At 44.1% G+C, this 16,571-nt stretch overlaps 1 protein-coding gene across 2 annotated transcripts in view; it reads right to left on the minus strand.

The window, feature by feature from the left end:
• The window catches only part of SHISA6 (shisa family member 6), a 277,777-nt gene that overhangs the window by 140,289 nt on the left and 120,917 nt on the right, over positions 1 to 16,571 (minus strand). For both annotated transcript variants that reach the window (XM_028534415.2, XM_028534414.2), the window contains exon 4: positions 4,441 to 4,536. In XM_028534415.2, coding sequence (XP_028390216.1) covers positions 4,441 to 4,536 — 96 coding nt within the window. The remainder of the gene's footprint in view (positions 1 to 4,440; positions 4,537 to 16,571) is intronic.

Here is a 16,571-nt window from a genome sequence, read left to right on the forward strand (position 1 = left end):
TTCCATCTTCCCAATGCCTCAGGAAGAAAATGTTCTGCATTTTATCTGGCCCCACCTGGAATCCAGTTCCTTCAATGGCCCCACAGGCCCTGTGTGGCCAGGCCCCAGACCGTCTCTGACCCAACCCTTGCTGCTCTGTCTGCTCCCATCTCACAACTGTCCCCAGGCAGGCCAGGTAGGCGCTGCACCACCGCTCCCTCAACCCGGGATAACTTCCCCCAGAGAGCCAGCTGCCTTGGCCCTTTGCCTCCTTAGTCTTTGCTCAAATGTCATCTTTTTCTGAAACCTTCTGGATGCTCTTATAAAACCGGGAAGTCGGCCTTTCCATTCCCTGCCTCATTTTGCTCCATAGTTCTTAACTCCACATTGACATACCTCACATATTTACTTCTTTCTTTCTTGATTTCTATTGTCTCTTACTGTCTGCTGCACCCTCAATGCCTAGACAGTGTCTGGCACACTCAGCCAATGTGCTTGCCCAAAATGAACAGCTACATGGGCAACAGTGTTTGCCTCCTACAAGGGGTAACCGCTTTGGAGCTCCCATCTTTTCCCAAAGGCTTTGGGATCCCTCTCCCTATCCCTCTCTCACTCATACACACAACCCCCTCTCACTGGCTCCTGGAATGGTAGAAAGGACCTGGTGAACAGAGCAGAATACCAGACGAGGGGCGGCTGTGACCCGCCCATCAGACTCTGCAGACTGCCTGAGGGCAGAAGACAGCTGCTCACAGTGCTGCACTTAGTCCCTTCAGGACTGAGGCCTGGGGTGGCCTGGGGAGCACTAGTGGGGTCATTGGAGCTAACGCTATTGATGTGTAAGGGCTTCTGGAAAGATTCTTCTGGCTCTTTCTACCAGACTCAAGAAAAAAAACCAAATCTGCCTGACAGACTTTAAACAAACTGCCTAAATGGGATAGGGTCTCTGTAGGTATAGACAGACCCTGAAAAGTCATTAGAGGGGAATGAACTTCCTTTCTGCAAAGGATCGACCCTGCTAATATGCTACTAATGCTCTACTTCCTGGTCCATGTCCTTTTTGTCACTTCCTCTCTTGCAAACTGTACCTCTAATAAGAAACAGCCATCGGTTACTGAGTGCCCACCAAGGTGCGGCTCCCAGGAGCCAAACACTGCCTTGGCCCCTCCCATTGTCTAGAGGCAGGACACCCAGCGTCTGGGAGTGCCAGCCTGCAGAACAGGCCTGGATTTGGAATGGAACAGGGCTACCTGTTTGATGTTCCCTGGGAAGGTTAACTGGGCCGTGCTAGTTTCAGTGTCTCCCCGTAACACAGGGAGAGCAAGAGCTCTCTGAAACTGGAGCCGTCCTCCCTGCAGCGGGTGTGTGCTTCTATCTTCTAATGCCTCCGGGGTCTGTGAAACAGCACATGGGACCGGGGTCATCCAAGCTTCCAGGGAAGGAGACCAGTGACACTTAGAACAGGGACCCTCCTGCTCAGATCTTAGATAATCCATCTCGGATTGATGGGGCAACAGGATTCCTGCTAAAGCCCATGTGGCTACCCCGTTAGTCCTGAGAGTCATCCTGGGTCCACACAGTGGCCACGTGCCACCAGAGGGCCTTAGGCAAGTATAGGAAAAAGAGTAAAGGAAGAGGGGCCAGAAGAAGGCAGTGATGGCACTGACACAAAAGAACAAGGAAAGAAAGAATTGGAATGGAAGAAAATTAAACACACATGACGGCAGAGGAGGGTGACACGTTAGAGACCTCTGAGTGGTCGCTTGCCTGGGGCATTTACATGGGGTGATTGTGCTTACAGGCACCACTTAGAGTTGAACTTGGTTTGCTCTGAAGGAAGGGAGAATGGAGCTTGGCCTTTTTCCAGAGAACTAGGCTGTGTAGGGACTAAAGAGACCCTCATTTCCAAAGCACCCTCTCTGCCCCCCACCAACCCCCAGTCTCTTTGCTCATGAAACCTTAGTTATTATCTAAATAAAGATACAGACAGGATACATTCTTGAACAGTGGAGGTTTCAGAGGCCTCTGGATGGCAGAGAATGGAGAAGATCTGGTGAAGGTGATGGACTTGGGGAGGCTGGCCACACACGAATGAAGAGGGGGAGATAGATAACAAGCAGCACCCACAGCAAAGCCCTCCACTCAAGGGCAGGATAAGCCTCCTGGATGCCCCAGGCTACAGAGGCCTAAAGGACAGGTTCACACAGAGAATGGCCTGCATGTTGTTCTGATGAAGGTCCAGTTAACTTGAAAGCAGGCTCATGTCCACAGCCTGGTAAATACATGATTTGGCTCCCGTCTCTCCAATCCCATCTCCTTCCACCCTCGGCCTCTTCCATCCTGCTGCACTCACATTGGCCTCTCTCCACTTCTTGGGCCCATGAGGAAGCTTCTACCTCAGTGCATTCCCGGTGCCTCTGCCTGGGATGTGGGTCTCTGGCTCAATTACCCGCCCTTCCCAGAGGGGTTTCCTGACATAGAACCCCCTGCCTCCTTGTTCTTGTCATCGAGAACTTTTATCTGCTTCCCTCAATGGACTATAAGCTCCACAGAACAGGTTCTATTTTGTTTACTTCTGGATATTGCTTCACATGTAGCAAACCTCATGAAATATTTGTTAAGTGAATGTGTGAAGAGTCACAACTGTGTGTGTGTATGTGTGTGTGTGTGTAAAATGAGTTCCACTGATTGAACTGCTTGGTGTTTCAGGGTGACCACCTACAAGGAGGAGGGGTAAGGGGTAAGGGTGGGAACCACTGCAGTTCAGAAACCTGAGTAAGAGTTGCTGTGCTCTGTTGAAAGATCCACGTGCATAGCTCCATTCTTGGGGTCATGGGAGCATGGCAGCCTGCCGCCAGAGGGGCCCTCAATGATCCTCGGCACCTGATAGTCACACCCTCATGTAGTCTCCTACCATTCTGAATAGGGCTGACTTGTGTAACCAATAGAATACTGTGAAAATGATGCTCATAAATGACATTGTGGCTTTTGTCTTTCTCTTTCTTGGATTGCCCACTCTGAGGAAGCCCCACCACCATATTGTGAGGACACTTGAGTAGTCACAGATAAAGTCACAGGGAGAAACAGAGGCCTCTGCCCACAGCCAGCACCCGGTGAGAGAACCATCTCTGGAGCAGGTACCCCAACCCCGGGCCCATTTGGAGGTGATGTGGCCCCTGCTGACACCTTCACTGTGGCCTCATGAGAAACCCCAAGCTGGAAGCACCCAGTTCAGTGGCTCCCAGATCCCTCAACTGCAGAAACTATGCAAGCTAATAAATGTTTATTACCTCTTTAAAATGCTACATTTTAGAGTGATGGCTTCACGATGATAGATAATTATCACAAAGTGGATGGCGTGGGGGCCAGCTGGCCCAGGTGTGAGGGGTCAGGGGTGTGACTAGGACTGTGCCTTTCAGTGGTTCGCTGGGCAGCCCAACTCCCCCTCTGGAACCACTGGTCCCAATTTGATTCTGTAACACTTGTTTAGCCACAAATGCCATCTGTATCCTCAATAAACTTTATTTAGACACAAAGAGACACAACAGAAAATACATACACAGGTACAGATATTTTTTTCTCTATAGGATGAACAAACATCACAAAGGGAATTTAAAAAGTAGGTGCATGGAATGTAAGAAAATATTGTAGAGTTCCTTGTTCACTCACACTTAAAACAGACACATGTTTCAGAGGAAGACAGGGATGTGCCATCCCCACACAGAGTTCACAGTTGTTCTATAACAGTACACAGGTGTTGGGAGGTAATCAAAGGAGTTAGAGAGCCAGTTACTCTTGACATGACAGAATGCTCACAACGCTAGCAGGACTCTGTTGAAACAAAAGACAGAATGGAGGATTCTAGCCCCCCTGCACAGATGCTCTGCAAGCTGTCAGCTAGGTCACAAAGCGGCTCGGCAGAAATGCTATGTTATTTCAGCTTGTGGCTCGAAGGTCTGCATACCCCTTTGTGTCCACATCAGAGAGAGTTTACACAGACACACGTAGGACGCTGAAACTCTCAACATGCGTGCTGGCTTTGACACCCACAGTACAAAGCATTGACATCAGTTTATAAAATGTGGCTTTAAAAAAAAAGGAATAATAGCCAAGAAGACAAGGAACACGTTGCAAAGGCTGCCACGTCCATTGGCAGTGTTTCCACCACGCCGCCGGCCTGCGGCCCCTCCCACAGGGAGCCAGCGGCGTGTGTCCTCTACACTCCGTGGGCGGAGCAGGGCGCATGTCTCTTGGACGTCTATTATTGCCCTCTAAAGTCACACTTGTGACCTCCTGGCCACTCCCGTCAGAGCCATGCATTCACCAGCACAAGCTGCAACTGAACCACCCCGCTTATTCCTGTCCCAGGCAAGCCTCTGGCCTCCACACCATCTTCACATTTCAGATGGGGGTTTCCCTAGGCAACCTCTGTATGTTAGTAAAAAATGGTTTCCACTGTACCCTTCGTGTGTCCTCTTCCTAATGTGACAAATCCAGATGAGATGAAGTTATGGAGATCAGCTCCTCCACTTCGGTAAGCATCCTTCCCATAATGTCCTGCAAGAAGACGGGGCAGAATTACCTGGCGCATCCATGACACCACAAGAAGACAAAGGCTGCAGCTCCAGCTCACCCGACCACAGTGCTGAACTTAACTCAGATCAGCAGCTAAGTCAGAAGGTAGACGCCATCAAGAGAAGATATGTGCATATAATTTCCTAAATTTATATAAATGCATAATATATATTATAGAACTATATAATATATATTTTATAAATATATATAAAGTATATATTTATCATATACATATTTATATACTAACATATATTATGTAAATATATAAATATATTTAGATAAATATTACTGTGCAACAAAGTACATATATATGTGTGTGTGTATATACACACACACACGCACACTGTACAACATTGAAGAAAGCTCTGGGAGGTTGTGTTGAAAGCAGAGGGGATGGAAAAGGAGACATGTGGCATGGCTTTGGCATTTTTGACCGAGCACATCAAATACCAGTCTACCTGCCCTACCATCTTCTCCTTTGCCTCAGCTTCCTTCGTTCCCTTTCTTGCCTCATTCATCTGTTTTCTTTCTTTCTGAAGTGCAGAGGCAGGGTCTGGCCAGGACTGCTCTACACATGTGTATGTTTGTGAATCATACCACGTCCTATGGAACTAGAGCTGTGTGGAGTAGGGGAAACCCCTTGTCATCTGATGCCGACAAGTGGGATGGTGGTTAGAGAACATTGGAAAAAGATTTCTGTGCTCTCTTGTCTGGAATGTCTGCAATAAGATCTGATCCCTCAGCAGTCTAATGCACCCATCTACCTGTGAGGTGGTGCAGGAAGAAACAGAGGGCAGGTTGGAACCCTGGAAGAAGACATTCAAAGAGAAAGAGAGTTAATGTTCAGTCTCTGACATTTGCAATAGGATTTTATAATATGCTTGAAATACTGACATTGTAAAGAAAGATAGGACTCCAAACACCCTCCTGGGGTATGTGGGTATGAAAATGGGCAGAAGCCATGTTTCAGTCATGCTCCCACAAGAGCATATTGAAACTGTACTTAAAATTATAACAATGTGCAGAATGACTGCACATGTAATGTTAACTTAAAAAGTGGACAGAAAATGCTATATTAAATATCATCATAATGCTGTAAAAAATTCACATCAGTATGGACAAAAACATTAAAGGAAAACACACCTGACACTGACGACCGTCTTTGAATAGCTGGAATACGAGTCTTTTTTCTTGCCTCCTTTCAACTTTTCTCTATTTCCCATTTTTCTTACCATGAATATGTAATTTTTGTAATATAAACAAGTAAAATAAATTTCTAATGGAAAAATGTGTGGTAAGTGGAAAGGAAACCTAAACCACACTTTTTCTTAGCAGGGCACCCTGTGCTGTAGTAGGTCTCAAACTTGGGTGCATGTCAGAATTAGCTTTTAAAAACACAGCTGTCTAGATACCGCTCCAAGTTTCCAACTCAGTGGGTCAGGGTCTGGGCTTAGGGAAGTGTATTTTCAAGAAGGTCTCTAGGTGTCACAAGCAGGAAGAACCATTGTTCTAGAGTAAATGGAGACACAACCTAAGTTTAGTTTATACACGTGGGTTCAATGACCATTTGCTGGGGCCCTCGTGGATGCCCAGAACCACCCACAGTATCAGTTCTAAGCTCCATAGTTCTCCCTCTTCCTTCCTTCTCCCAGATCAGTGGTTCTCAAATCTGAGTGCACATCAGTAAAGTCAGGGGGCATGTTAAAACAGACTGCCAGCCCCACTCCCAGAGTTCTAGGTCAGTCCATTAAGGATGCAGCTCGAGATTCTGCATTTCTATCAAGTCTCCTGGGATGCTGACGCTGCTGGGTCCAGAGACTAAACTGAGCACCAGGTCCTGGCACAACAGGAACTTAAGAAAATGCTACCACTGCTTCCTTCTGACCCTCCACTCTGGAATAAATACCACATTCCTTGGGGCACACAGCTTTCCGTGAGGACTCTCCTGCCATAAAATACTGGGTTACAACCCACAATATCATAGAACAGAAAAAGTTACTGAAGCTGAGCTGAGAGGCTCCTGCCTATATCCCAAGCTACATCACAGCTCTGGAAACCAGACTCGAGTACTTGGAGAAATTCATCTTCATCAGGGGTAACAAAGAGAGGAACCGAGCTGTGGGGAGGGGTTCAATAACAGTCCCAGGAAGAGCGGTACCCTTGTCCTGTGATGCCATTGCTTTCTCCCCACCCCACCTCCCAACAATAGAAGAGTCAGAAAGGAAGTAACAGTTCAGAGCCCTCTTAAATTGGGATCTCATTAATTCATAACCTGACACATCCTGCAGAATTTGGGCTGGTTTATTTTTGTGCTTCTTATAAATAAAATTTTTGATAAACAAATCAATACTGAGAAAGACAGAACATAAAACAGTGTCTGTGCTACTTACAATTATTCTTATCTGTCAGCTGAAACAAGGTCCCGCAAGACTAAGCATTGTCCTGATGCTCTGGGGCTGTGCCATTTGAAAGGAAACAAAAACTTCCTGACCACCTACTACATGCCAGGCAGAGGCATGGGGCTTCTGAAAACACAAGCTTAATTTTTTTGCATAATAATTGTGAACACTTTGTAGCATGATACAATTTACAAAGATTTTTCACATATACTATTTACTTAACATTTGAATCACTACTGCATGGTCAGTTATCTATTATTATTTATTCTCCCATTTCATTGATGGAAAAACTGAGGCCAAAGTCTACAATCTTTCTACAACTTTCACCCCAGCAGCCTCACTCCATGATCTGAATGAGTACAGCTGTGGCTCAGGTACTTCAACCAGGATCTGTGGGAAATGCTAAGCCAGAAGTCCACTTGGTGATGAGCAATTTTGTAGAAGCTGGAGCTCAGAAATGCTGAGCTTCAAGTACTGAGGTTTTGAATTGGGGAAAAAAAAGGATATATTGAGGGGTGGGGACCCAGAGCATTAGACAGGACTAAAGAATTTATGGTCAAATCAGTTTGGAAAATATTGAGTTAAATGAAATGAAAAGTAAACACAAAACCCCATTCTAGGACCTGCCAATGAGCACCCATCTCTCCAGGGAGTCTTTCTACTATTCAAAGTCACCTCTTGGGACATTTTTAGAGAAGGCACCATGGCAGTTTCAGCTTCTGCTCAATCCATGGTCCTCACACTTGACCACATCAGACCCAAGTAGGTGGCACATGGATCGCCAGCCTGGAAATTCCTCATTTAGTAGGTCCAAGTTGAACACTGGTCATTTGCATCTCCAGCCAGTCCCAGGTGATGCTGATGATAACCACAGGTCCAAGGACCACACTTCATGAATACTGTGTTAGAGAACTATGGATAGGTCACTCTTCTGCTGGATAGAGCCAATGCCAGGAGGTCAGGGTCTAGAGTGATTTACATTTCTATACCCTCCAAAGGAACCACTGGTTTAGCCCGAACAAAGGCAGCATGAAGAGAAGAATGGTTAGTAAAAGTGAAGCTCTGCACAGGTGGTTGGTCAGAAGACAGAGAGAGCCAATGCCTCTTCTTTGCCTTGGTGATGCACAGAGTTCATCAGTTGATGGTATTAATGGCTACCATGGAATTCTTTAGCCATATCACAGGATACTATGCCATTCTCTGCCTGGAAACAACTACCCTCCGTATGCCCTCCTGCCTGCCATTGAGGCAGGAAGCCAAAGGAGGGCCAACATTGCCCAAATTGCATTGCCAGAGGCACAGCCATATATCTAGCAGAGCTCCAGGTGGAAATAAGCTAGAGCTCTGTGAACACCTGTTTATGGAGCATGAGCATGCCCAGGTCATCATACCGACAAACACCCAGCCTCTGACCAGGAACAAGGGTGGTTTTGGAGTATGCCTACCACCGCCTGAACCAAACTGTGCACAGCAGCATCTGGTCACCTTCTCAGACTGTAGTGCTGCTGTTGACCTCCCACCATCACCATCATCTGAGTCACTGGACCTCGGTCCCAGGCAGGAGACAGGGCAGAGCTACAGAAGAGTCGGAGGCTAGGTGCCTAGAGCTGTGCACTGCTGGAGGCTCCAAGCAGGAAGCAGCCCTGAGTGACTGAGGGAAAGTTTCTGTGTAAAAGAGATTTGCTGCAAGAAACAGGAGACAAAGAATGAGGTAATATCTGAATGGTGATCTCAGATGATTTAAGAGAATTTTGCATCTGTGAGATTAGATCAATAGCCACAGGAGAGAGACAAACTGATAAGGACAGTTACCTGAGTTGCAAATATGGACAACAGAGTGGATACTGAAGGAAATTAGTGAAGAAAATTCCAATGAGTACTGGGTACTCAGTGGGCAAGGCAAAGGTAGAAATAATGGGAGAAAAGAGGAGACAGAGAGGGTAACTCTAGAAGTTACTCTTTCAAATAATATTCTTAGAAGAGAGACAAAAGGGATAATTTGGAAGCAATAATTACAATTTATATATTTTTTTCTGATGTAGGACTTTAGTCTTTAGATAAAAATATAATCAAGTTATCAGACTTTGATTAAAAGGCACCAATATCTAAAAATACTCTAGTGGATTGTCATTAAAAAATAAATTTAAAAAGCCATCTTAATAAAACACTGAACCTATAGAAAGTGAAGCAGGCATTTAAGGAGTTTGTTAAATTGAAGCAGGTCAGTGTACTAGGTGTAAGACACACAGCCTGAAACCTGGCCAACAAGGTTCAAACCTCTTTATGCATCTGTTTCCTCAAATGGAAAAGGAAAACAATAATCATACTGTTTTCACAGGTTGTTGAAAAGGTTAAATGAGTTTATATATATATAAATACCATAATATATATATATGGTATATATATAATATGTTATACCATATACATAATATATATGGTGTATATACACATATATGTATACATATATACATACATACATCTAACAGATACATGTATACATCTAATTCATATATATATAATATATATGGTATATATAATATATATATGGTATTTAGAACAATACTGCTCAGTGCTACTTAAGGGTTTGCTAATATTTTTGAGTAGATATTTTTTTACTCCACTCCTCTAAAACTCGCTGAAAATAATGAAAAGAAGGAATGATAGAAAAACTCTCTTCAGAAAGAAAAATAAACTTTTTACTTAATAAAGGTAGAACAATTTGGAAAAACACATACACAGATGCAAATACAGAAAAGTACAAAAATCAATTCAAGGAGAGCTAGGTACCTAAATATGGAAAATAAAACTTTAACCCTGTTACAAAAGAATATTGGAAAATACATTAATGATCTCAAAGCTGGGGAAGGCTTTTAAACAAGAATCAAAAGGTGTGGAGTAGAGAAGAAAGAACTGAAAAATGTTAGACTGTGCTATGTCAAAAGCGATCATAAAACTACAAGTCAAGTACTAGAAACATGCACTTACATTAGTATCCAGGACACACAAATAACTTCAAATTGATGAAAAAGTAAAACAACCCAATAGAAAAATTAGGCAGAAGAGATAATAGGCAAGTCACAGAAGAGAAAACTCGAAGGGCCAATACACATGAAGTGGTGTGCAGTCTCACAAGTATCAGGGCAAGTCAAGTTAAAACCACAACGAGCTATCATTTCCCACCCAGTGAACTGGTGAGGATGGAAACACCTGAGACTATCACCATGGATAAGCAGGAACAAGAACTCTTGCACACTTCTGGTGGGTGTGTACATTGGTACATGTGCTTTGGAAAGTACTTGGCAATGGCTAATGTAGCTGAAGACAGATACATCTTAAAACCAGCAATTCCATCTTTAGGTATATGCCCCTGATAAATTCTCATGCAAGTGCATAATGAAATATGCACAAACATGTTAATATTCAATAAGTATTTGTACTAAAGACAAACTGGGAAAAGGGCCCATATTCCTACCAGAGCAAAGTGATGAATAGTAGTATACTCACACAATGTAGTCCTATACGATGGTGCAAACGAGAATGAGCCAGAGCTCTGGGCATCAACACAGATGATTCTCAGTTAGTGTTGAGTACACTAAGTAAGCTGAAGAAAAACAGAGTGGCACCACATGGAGAGAGTTTTTAAAATACATGCACCACAACACTGTGCTGTTTAAGGATATGTGCACATGCAGTGTTATACGAGTACGAGGAAGTCAGGGAAGTGATAAATCCTGATTTCAGGAAAACAGATACGTCTGGAGGTAGGAGGGAGTGCACTGAGGAAGGGTACATGAGGTGCCTCGGTGTTTTATTTCCTATGCTGGATAGTTGGGGAGATGTTTTTTAAATGATTCTTTATTTGATTTTGTTTAATAACAGAGAGGTAAAGAGATAATAGATAGATAGATAGATAGATAGATAGATAGATAATAGATGAATAGATAGATAATAGATGAATAGATAGGTGCTGGATGGATAAATAGATAATAGATTGATAGGTCATTAGTTAGCTAGTTAAGTTTTGGTTAAGTAGCTGTTACCCAAGGATTTTATGCACTGCCAAATTATCCTCTAACAATAAAGAAAACAAAAAGTCTCAATTTTTTAAGACCTCAGAGACCAAAGTACTTCACAAGTCTTCACTGGGGGGAAAAAAAAGCTACCTGATGATATTTGCCAAATAAGAAGCAAAACCACAGAATTTCTAAAATCACAGATGCATTTTTTATAATCTTCAAGCAGTATACAAACCCTCTCATTCATTAAGAAAATACTGATAAATTAGTGGACACATTTTTAACACGGAACAAATTGTCTTGAGTACAGAAATAAGGGTAAGTGATACTAAAGCTGCCCTGGAAAATCTGGTATGCAAATAGGGCAATAAAAGTTTATGATTGTGGTGAAATAAACCAAAAGTAGCTTCTGTGATGGGGGAACAACTCTCCATCTTTCAAGCCTCCTTGAAATGCAGAGCATGCACCCAGAACAGACGCGGAGCCAGGCTCTGAGGAGCTGGCAGGGAGCTTGGGTGGTCTGGGGTGGGCTGTGCAGTCACTCACTGCTGAACCTCAAATGGAAAAACACGCCACAACAAAAGTCAAAACACATGTTAAACCTGGGAACACACTTTCAATACATGTGAGAAAGAGGTTTTCCCTTTGTTTACAAAAACTCAATAATAATAATAGTAATAAACCAGAAAAATGTACAAGGAATATGAACAGGTAATTGTCCCCTGAAAAAAAGAAAAAAATTTAAGGCCAATGGAGACATAAAAATATGATCAACCATACATAATTAAGGAATCAAAATATGAATCTTTTAAAAAAATCTCATTGGTTTGGCCAAACTTATGCATTTGGTGATGCCCAATGCCCAGAACATGGGCTCTCTCACAGTTGCTGGTAGGGGTGTAAATTCCTGGTGCCTTTCACTTAGCATCTCATTGCCAGTTGACCCTACATACATGTTCTCAGGCTTTCCCATAATACATAGACCAGGCTAGACAGTACAGCATGGATTGCGACAGTTTCTGTCATTGGGGGTGTGGTATTAAGTAAACTGGAATCCATGTGATGGAATATTAGGCAGCTGTTAAAAAGAATGAGGCAGAGCTATATGTGCTGATGTGGGAAAATCTCCAAGATATAGAAAGTTTAAAAAAAAAGTAAGGTATAGAGCAATGTTTCAGTATGATCCCTTTTATTTATATAAATAAGAATGAAAATAATATACACAAAAATATGTAGAAATCCATATGGTGTCTACATATTTTATATGATAGTTTATACAAACAACATTTTTTTCTTGAAATAATCATGCATACAAACTACTAAAACTTCCTTTCCTTTGGGGAAAGGGTCTGGAATGAAGGAAGAGAGGTATTTACCTTTGAGTTTCATTACTTTCTTACATGATAAATTGTTATTATTTTACTACTTTCTTTTCTGTTTGAGTTTTCTACACACGTTTATGTGTTATTTTAAGTTTTGTACTATTTACAGAGTTCATCTGGAATTAGGGAGTGGGATCACGTGCCACTCTTTGATTTCCTCTTTGTGTTTCTTTATATGACAAAACTCTAACAAATGTTATTTTCTAAGAAGAAGTACGGAGGCCACGATGTGAGCAGGAGCACTTTTCCTCGGGTAAATGACAAGGCATTCATCACGCACAGATACTAATACTCGCCTGACAGGAAGGTGGTCGGGATTAAATAAGATCCTGTTCTAAATCGTTTGCTCTGCAGCAATAAGCCACAATAAATGGGAGATGCTGTTCACACCAAGGCTACAGTCTTTCCTCTTCCCATGCAGGAAACTGCCTGGGGGCTTTGCTATCCGGCCTGACAGCCCTTCCCTGGGGAACCCCAAGGCTCCTTCCCAGTCCTCAGAGCCCACACCATGCCTCCACAAAGGGGAAAGGGCTGAGGGCTGGGAGGCCTACGTTCCTCTGTGCTGTCACTCTTTGCTGAGTGAACAAGGCAGCTCCGAGCTCCCTCCACCAAGGGAAACTGGGCACGGGCCAGGTCTAACTGCAGATGGCACTGACAGTGACTATTTACTAGTTTAAAAATCTCCAGAGAACAGCTGCTTGGAATGCTTTATTTTATGCCACGATTATAGTGCTTGCTCACATGAGTCCATGGTGGCAATTTCCTCCACAGTCTATGGTATCAGCAGAACCATTGGTAAATACTTTGGGTAACCCCACCAGTCTGCCCTCCAGCATCCTCCCCCTGCTGACTCTGAAGCCAGGGACCCAGAGACTGTCACCAGGTGGGCTGCACACCTGGTGAAGACCATGTGTCCACAGCTGTGAGGGCTCAGGGTAAACAATCCCATTTTGCCAGGACATTTTAGGAGCCACCTTGCCCCACACTCTCATTTGACAAAGCAGGAAACACCAACCCAGAGAGGGTGAGTAGAGGTTTTCCCATGGCCACCAAACCCCAACTCTTGACTCTCAAAATGGTGCTTTTCATTGTTGTGTTCTAGAAAAGCAGAAGTGCTTAGCAGACACAGAAGAATGAAGATCACAAGCCAGGCAGGCAGAAGGCAGGGCCAGTTTGATGGTTCCTGCGCTGGGTTCGATCCTCCAAAAAGCGGGCTGGCTTGTTCGTTCACAAGCCAGCCCGCTTCAATTCCAATTAGCCCCCCTCCCACCACGAACCATCAGCTTTGTTGGTGTGGATTTAAGAAAACTGGTACTTTGTGTTTGAAACCAAAACAAACCAACAAATAAAAACATAAATAGGTACTCTACAGATGTCTCCAGCTGTGGCCAAGGATGAACTCTAGGTCAACCTCATCCACTGCAACAGGGAAACTCTGTTGTGGTCTCTTGTATATTATATAGGCTTTTGGGTAAGATTTTCTTTAAATGTGAACTTTTTAAAATATCCTCACCTGAGGATATGTTTACTGATTTTAGAAAGAGAGGAAGGGGAGAGAGAAATATCTATCAGTTGCCTCTCACATGCACCCTGACCAAGGTTCGAACCCACAACCTAGGTATGTGCCATGATTGGGTATAGAATCCACAACCCTCTGGTGCTTGCAGATGACACTCCAACTAACTGAGCTGCTAGGCCAGGGCTGGGTAAGATTTTTTTGAAGTATTTGTAAAAGATTTTATTTATTTACTTTTAGAGAGAGGGGAAGGAAGGGAAAGAGGGAGAGAAACATCAATGTGTGGTTGCCTCTTGCTCACCCCCTGCTGAGGACCTGGCTGGCAACTCAGGCTTGTGCCCTGACTGGGAATCGAATTGGCAACCCTTTGGTTCATAGGCTGGCATTCAATCCAGTGAGCCACACAAGCCAGGGCAAGATTGTTTTTTTAAAGAAAGATTTACATGGCTCAAAATTAAAGTATTGAAACCACAGCTCTAGTGCATCCTAATTATTTATCAAGGGAATGAGAATGAGAGAGAATTGCTTGGTGATGGATTTAACCTACAGAGATTTTATGAGGACTAAACCCTCCCTCCCTGTCCCCCTACCACTGAGAGGGAATCAGAGAATGTTACAACTGAAAGAGTGTTCAAGGTCACATTTTCCACAGACTCAGTATTTACAGATGAGGAAACTGAGGCTGGGAATGGAAAACACACAGTTCAAGGTTATGGAGGTGCTGACCGCTGGCTGTGACTAAACCCTCCCGGGTCAGACAGAGCCCTCCCCAGTGCACCACGTGGCCCACGGCCTCTGCTGTGCTGAGGCAAACGGTATAGGGGTTGACTTCTATTTTGGGGGCTCCAGTGCACCATTTCTTTTTTCCTCAGATGTACTGACTGTAATTCCCTTGGAAAGCCACCCAGAGTCTAACCAAATTCTGGTCTCTGCAATCACCATTTCTGTTCTGCCTCATTCTTGAAAGCAGAACCCTGGCCAAGGGGCATCCTGAAGAAGGCCTGGGTAGGTGAGGCAAAGGAGGCAAGTGCTCTCCGCAGGGAGGGAGACTCTTTCCCTGCCCCAAACATCCTAGAGATTAGGGCAGACCTCAGAGGTCAGTTAGAAATCTGAGAATTGGTCAAATCTCCTCTCATTGTCACCTGTAGACTTAGAGTGGGGTGGCCCGCGGAGTGACTAAGATCTATTTTCCTCTGTTTCTTTCCTCTTCTCACACTCTGCACACACAGCGCTTCCTGTGAGTGCATCTACACGAGTGGGGGGCAGCGGAATGATGCTGAAAAACTCTAGCAATGTATGCAGTGTGGTGAGGTGCCTTTCCATGGAGACATTGGCAGTGAATACCTTATTACCTAGAGGTAAATATTTGAGATAAATGTTAATACTGTCTCCACTTTGCAGGTGACTAAACAGTCTCAGAGAGGTTAAATAGTTATACAAAGTCACAGAGTGGCCAACCTGTGATTTAGGACAGGACCTAAATTCTCTCACTCTGTATACCGGGGGCTCCTTTCCTTCTCCCATGTTCCTTGCAAAGCCATGCTTCCAGCAGCTGCTTGAGCAACCCCACCTTTTCCCAAACACCCAGGAGACACCCTTCTGACTAAGACAGAGTCCAATAACAAATTAGGGAGGGATGATTTTTAGGGGCTGTAAATATTTTGAGACTTTATCTTCCAAAGGGAGGGCAATTTAATTTGTGGGCTATCGTATATTGTATCTCTGAGAAGTTACCAATGGAAGAAGGTTCATAATCAAATTTGGGCCTCTTTACATTGATTTGGGTTAAGTATTTGTTGTCACAGTGAATAAGCTGGCGTGGCAAATCTGAGATGAGAATACAATATAAAGGGAATGAAATTGGGCAGAAGGTGTCATGTAGTGTTGGGAGTTGCCCTACCTGGTTTCAGAGGCTGGAACGCACCCCCCCCGCCCCACCAAGGCTAAGGCTGAGGGAACGACCTTCAGACCATAAGCCACTAAGGGGACAAAGCTTATCTCCCTGGCAGGGGTGCCACCTCTGTCCCTTTTACTTCACCCTGCCTGGCCCCCAGTGCTTGATTGGTTAGCCAATGACAGGTAAAATTCCTCAAGGGAGGAATAATCTAAGACAGGCATGATCACGGGGAGCCCCCAGGGAAGGATTTGGGGGGCTATAGCAAAAGGGGGTGATGGACCCTCACCCCTCAGCTTTGACATAGCCTAAGTCCTCATTCTGTCTGTGAGAAGTCTCCTAATCTCTTGGCTGCCTTACTTCCCTTGCTCCATCTAAGCCTGAAACAATGACAGAGTGTGGTGCAGCTCTGTGCTAGAAAGGGTGGGTTCCCTGGGTGATCAGGCCTAAGAAAGAATATGTGAAATCCTGTGAAACCTGCTTTGCTAAGAATGCTCTCAATTAAATGATAAGGGTCTGAGCAGGAAATGAGTTTATTTCCCAAAGTTTTGTAGCGATTTAGCTAACAGACCCTGACTCAAAATAAGCCCTAGTAGTTCTTTGTATGTTATCTATTGTTTGATCCTTACTGCCTGACAATTATTAATGAGCTTTACCTGTATTCCTGTACAAAATGAACCCACTAAAAGCCCATTGAGGAAAAGGCTCTTGGCCCTTCTCCTTTGAGAGGTCAGCCACCTTTCCTCCCCAAGCAGATCATGTCTTGGTAAACTTATTCTCATCAGTGGCAGCTGGGGGGGGGGGCTGAGG

Source organism: Phyllostomus discolor, chromosome 8, assembly GCF_004126475.2.
Source record: "Phyllostomus discolor isolate MPI-MPIP mPhyDis1 chromosome 8, mPhyDis1.pri.v3, whole genome shotgun sequence".
In the NCBI taxonomy this organism is placed as follows: Eukaryota; Metazoa; Chordata; class Mammalia; order Chiroptera; family Phyllostomidae; genus Phyllostomus; species Phyllostomus discolor.